Genomic DNA, 6,000 nt, shown 5'->3' with positions numbered 1-6,000 from the left:
CACGCTGTTAATTAATAATTAGACGCCTTAATACAGTAGAATATGCCAAAAACGTTCATTTATATTAATCTAACATATTATGATTATGTAGTTATAATCTATTTTTCGACTACATAATTATATGCATTTTATATTTATTTGGCTATATTTAGCGTAGGCACACCTGCGGCCATGTCAGCAGAATCTAACAAGACAGGTATAAAGACATGGTCAGTATTGAGAGCATAACAAAAATTCAAATATAAATTGGGTTCATTTATACTATTTGTAATTATAAAATACCGAATCCTCAATAAGAAGTGTCATGAAAGTTGAAGTCTAATGTAAGAAATTCAGAACCTAGTTAATTCAAATACTGTTGTTACATTGTGTGATTAGACCCAGAGCATGGAACTAACAGGTTGATCAAGTAGCTGACGTATAATTTTCATAAGAAATAATCCTTATGAGACCTCTTTGTGAAGTCGCCAAGAACCAACATTGGATTGTGGAGACAATTAAAAAAGTGTGTATCTACTATCATATTAATTTTACGTATTAAATTATAAATTTAAATTAATATATTGCGCCATCTGCATAAAAGTTACTATAGTGCTCAACGTATGTCATGCGGCTCAGATATTCTAATATAACGGATAAGTCAAATATTTTATACATGTGCTATACTATCAAGATATTTATTATATATCGTCACTGTTCTGTCAGAAGACACTAATTCGAAAAAATTACATATTGAGTTAGTTATATCAACATGTTCCTTATTACAAACTTGACCGTCTGGAAACCTTCTTAAGAAATAAACAGTCTTTATTATAAAATCATCCTTTTTACGATTACTTAATAAACTCACATGATAGACCAATTCAAACATTTTAACAACTTCAAAGTCAAATTACTCAAAACTAGTATTCTCCAGTTAGTGGGTTCTGCCAAAACAGAGACGATATTATGTTTCATCCAAAAGCATAACATATTAATTTTTAATGTAGGTAATACCCATATAAAAATTAATCTAAGAAAAATTAAAAGAATCAATTCCCTTTTGAATTATCTAAGATGTCTTATACTCATAATCCTAGGATTAAAATAATATTTTTAAATGAATTATTACAAGTTATTGACTGTGTTATAATATTTTTTCGTATATTGCTCAGAGATCATTGTGTTTTCTATTTTTTTGTTACCTGCATATATTTAATATAAAAAATTCTTACAGCATTGTGTAAAATCTCATTAATATCAATTCTCATTTCAATTTAATACGATTATTTTGCATATAATTTTATATTACACATTTTTATAAAGTATTTAAATAATATTTTTTTATTATACATAACGCCCACGATGGTCGAGTGGTTAAAGCGTCGGCCTATAACGTCTTGGGTACCAGATTCTAATAATGGGTCTGGAAAATACACATATTATTTTTCAATTTGTGTTTGAGTCTGAGTATGAATGGACCTTATATGTTGGGCAAGTGGTTAACTGCCATTTCTCGTAAAAACAAGTGGAGGCCAATATGATCTTATTACGATCGGACATGAATAATGTTATGCTTAATAAATGAATTATTCCTCTGGAGACTATATAATATAATCTTTAGATTAAGACTCATGGTATTAGTGACTAGAAAAACAATAAATAGCAACCAAAGTATCTTTAAATACATATTATATTATCAGAATAAAAATAAAACATAATAAATTCGTTTCATCCATTTATTCACATGATATCATCACAGTTTTTTTACTTACCAAACACTACAAATATTTAACTAAAAAAACATAGTAAAATAATGTAAGTATCATACAATGAATAATTGCTTTTTACAATAATTAGTGAAAATGATTTACAGACGACGAGGTATTTACAGACACGAACATAAAGAGGAAAGAATATTTTTACAATTATTGCTACTTAATTTCGTAATCTTTTGCCAAGTGAAAATGCTTGAGGTCGCTTAATTGTTGGCAATGATTACCAATGATGTCCACCATGGGCGGCAGCAGCGTGGGCAGCGAAGTGAAGAGCCTTAGCATGGGCGACTTCTGGGGTGTCATGAACGTAGTGTCCTCCATGAGCGAGGAGTCCGTGGTGAGCGAGGACTCCGTGGTGGGCATCGACTTCCCATGAAGCATGAGCTCCGATGGCGTTTTCGTGAGCGGCGTTGTTGAAGGCAGCGGCATGAGCAGCCTTGGCATGAGCGACTTCGTGGGTGTCTACGACGCGACCATCATGACCAAGAGGGGCGGCTCCATGAGCGTATGCGCCTCCGTAGTGAGCTGGGGCCCAGGCACCATGAGCAGCGTAGAGGGATGGGGCATAAGCTCCATGAGAATAGAGTCCATGAGCGTATACTCCATGTTCGTAAGCTCCATGGGCGGCGGCGGCGTGAGCGGCATGATGAGCAGCCTTGGCGTGAGCTACTTCGGGGGTATCTACGACGCGACCATCATGGCCGATTGGGGCACCTCCGTAAACGTGGTGGGCGCCATATCCCCAGTGAGGGACGATGGCGTGGCCAGCGGCGAAGGTAGCCAGGCACAGGAAAGTGGCAGCGAACTGAAAACAAACAAAAATCAAATTAGAATACTCTTCAAATATTATATTACTGTGAAATTTACTTGTGGCGGATATTTTTACCAAATATTAGTTCAGTATTTACTGTATAATGTCTTAAACCACTTAGAAATAAAAAATACTACCGTAATAATAATATTATTGATAGAATATATAATTTGCATGCGAATGACCTTAGGTCGGAATTTTAATTGAATAAAAACACAGTGCAAATAATTAACACATAATTTTAAAGTTATAAATAACAAATAGAAAAATACAACAACAGTTTATTTCAGCGTTTAATTTTTCTTGAAAGTGTTTTTCACGTAAGTAATTAAATAAACCTGTCAAACCAAAATGCCAACACGATGAATTTGTTTTGTAATGATATTTGTCGTGTTTTAACGAAGTCATTTTTCACTGTTGTTTTTACTGCGATTATAATAATATGAAACTCATCACTATATGAAAATCATTTACAAGAAAATTTAAATTAAGTATAGAAGTTTTTCATTTTAATTTGTATGTGTTCATATTATATTATTCGGTTTATTAAAGTATCTTTATTCATTTTATAACTTGGAATAGCCTCAGGAAAAAACTGATTGGATTGGATTGAATCGGATCGTATCGTTGGAAAAACATGAATATTATTGTTATATTCTAATAAAAATAGTTTTAAAATAATTACAAGATAATAAAAACTTTTTATATAAAACGTTTTTAAATTTTCTGTTGAATTATTATGCTCAATATGGTCAAACTTGTACTTGGTATGAAGTAAACAAAAAACAAACAAATATGGAATACTGAAATGTCATTTTGATTTCCATAGTAACACACGTATATAGTAATAATTTAGTTGCTAGGGCCAACTCCTTAGCAACCAATAATAGTCTTTTACTTTTTACTGATTTATACAATTCAGAATTAACTGAATTCAATTCAGCTTAAAAATGGCTAAAAGTATTAAAAGAATGCATTAGCATCGTGTTCTTATATATTATAAAAGTTTAAAATGTCTAGCTAGTCGGGAAGTTAGTTAAAAATCGATTGCAAGATTTGTACTGGATAAAAAAACTACCGGACAAACAAGAATACGACCTAATAAAAATGTTTTAATAATAGCACGAAGTCATGATGACATAGTCAAGTGAACTTCGTCATTATTTAGGCTGCCTCTTAATGAGGCTTTGTATGATACGGAAATAGTTGTTATACATTTTTTGTTTAGCTGATTTGGTTAGTTTTCAGATCCGGAATTTGACCACGTAGCCGACAATTTCAAGAGTAGACATTTGACTATTAAAATATAATAGACACATTATTTGTATTACACCAAAGTCTCTTAAAATAAATTGAGTATATAAAAAAGCTTCATTAAATATGTCATTCTATTTTGAATACACAAAATACACTAGTAAATATCGTAATCCAGAACGTAAGGCGCTTGTTTTTCTTCTGGGGGCTCCGGGTTTGATCCCGGTGAGGTCACACCATTATGTAAGTTTCTCAAAGAACTCATGGCCTAGTATAGTATAAATATTAAATAAATCACAAAAATTCCTGTTTTAAAAAAAATGCTACATTATAAAAATTAGTCGAATGATTTTGGTTAACAAAATTACATTTTTTTAAATATAATTTAGTAACTTTTTTATTGATAATTATTATTTGATAAAATAATTCATTTATGTTGATAAAAATTGTATTTTAACATTAATCTTGTATCAATGTTTAAATATTCACAATTTAATACGTAGTTTTTTTTTTATTTTTTCGTTCAATAATTAAAACTACACTCACCACAGCGTTCATGTTGGATGAATTGAATTAAAAAAAACTTTTGTTTACAAAGTAAAGCCTTTTCTAAGTTGAAAACTGCTTGTGATCACCTAACCAAGTGTGGCTTGTTTTATACTTTTTTAACCAGCCCCTGGTAATCAGAAAAGAGCAATGCAAGAGAAGGGATAGAATGATACCACGGGGCGGAACTAGTCTTGATGTGTTATCTTAATTATACGGTCATTTTTTTACGTTAACGGTCATTGCGAATTTTTCTATCGGATTGAAACCACGTGTGTGACGGTAGGCCTACTCTTGTGCCAAACTAGTTTTTTTTTCAATGCCTATGTTACTTGTATCACGATGTGTTATAAAACTTGGTTACGTTATCATATAACTATCTTTGATTTGAACAAACATAATATTATTATCATTAGACTATTATTTTTTTACATTATTTAATTGTTAAAATGAAATATTTGTATCCGCTGTATTATGAGAAAAAAGTGATATTGTTTGTTAAACGTTTTTAATATTAATACAACGTTTATAATATACACTTTATAAGAGGACATTTTGTGAAGCTTTGGTTAATTTTAAATGGAGTGTTTTAGTAATTATATTTTTCTAGTACTTATTCAATTATATCCGTGGCCGCGATAGTCTGACGGTGACGGTTGGCGACTTCGTTGGTCTCAAGTTCGAGTCCTGGGTCTGATGAATTCACAAATTATCATTTTAATGTGTGTTTAAATTCAGAGATGTACAGGTAAATAATAGCTAAAGCAAGTAGCAAAAATCAACGTTAAAATAATAAATAATTAGACATCTTTCTGAGGCAGCTAATATAATAAATAATTATTTATGCTTTACCAATTTCTCTGATTGTCAAAAAAATATTCCTAAATTTAAATATTGCCATTATTCATATTTTTTAAATTGACCAAATAAAAGATTTCACAAAATATAGTAGAAATATACAGTATAGCTGTCCCTAAATAGCTAAATTTTACACGTATTATAAATTTACAAACAAATATACATGCAAGAAATTAATATTAATAATTATTAATCCATGTTGATAACTTACATGAGAGTTAACTAAGTGATTATCATGATTTAAAAAACGTCTAATGTTTGTTAGTGAGAAGATTAAAAGTAGGTAAATACTGTTTACAATTAATAATAAAATATTGCAGTGAGAGCTTTTTCTAATTAACAACTTACTGTAAAGCACAAGAATAATTAATTTCAACATAATAATAGCTCAGTTTCACCGTCTTTAGACTTACTGTAGTTTTGTTCTCGCAAAAAATATTGTTATGCAGTTTTAGTCGTGCAACTATTAATGGAGTCCTATCAAGTAACTTCTGCTTATATTATTTGATACGAAATGTAAAAAAATTTTATAGACAGTGGAAAAACTCTTTTTTATCACGGCAACATACCTAGATAATTTTGCATTGCAAATCTTTCTATTTTTCAAAGTGAATTTATATTTTCATGTTATAAAATGTAAACGTTTTATTTAAATTTGTTGAATATTAGATAATACTAAAACAAAACTATTACTATATTAGGTATTTAAATTTGGTTATGCTTATAAGTTATTTTAATAAAACTAAACTATTCATTTTTTTTTATATATAAATA

The 6,000-nt window shown here is 30.1% G+C and overlaps 1 protein-coding gene across 1 annotated transcript; it reads right to left on the bottom strand.

Moving 5' to 3' along the window:
- Positions 1-1,705: 1,705 nt before the first annotated feature.
- Positions 1,706-4,451, bottom strand: LOC147069533 (uncharacterized). The gene is made up of 2 exons (XM_085950650.1): positions 4,369-4,451; positions 1,706-2,562 (listed from the first exon to the last, which is right to left on the bottom strand). The coding sequence occupies exons 1-2, from the start codon at positions 4,378-4,380 to the stop codon at positions 1,978-1,980; spliced, it is 597 nt and encodes a 198-aa protein (XP_085806776.1). The 5' UTR covers positions 4,381-4,451; the 3' UTR covers positions 1,706-1,977.
- Between the last annotated feature and the right edge of the window lie 1,549 nt (positions 4,452-6,000).

Source organism: Rhyacophila brunnea, unplaced genomic scaffold (genome assembly GCF_057557595.1).
Source record: "Rhyacophila brunnea isolate RB1 unplaced genomic scaffold, BYU_Rbru_1.0 scaffold_23, whole genome shotgun sequence".
Taxonomy (NCBI): Eukaryota; Metazoa; Arthropoda; class Insecta; order Trichoptera; family Rhyacophilidae; genus Rhyacophila; species Rhyacophila brunnea.
The sequence above is the reverse complement of the archived record's forward strand: the minus strand, read 5'-3'. Positions and strand labels throughout refer to the sequence as shown.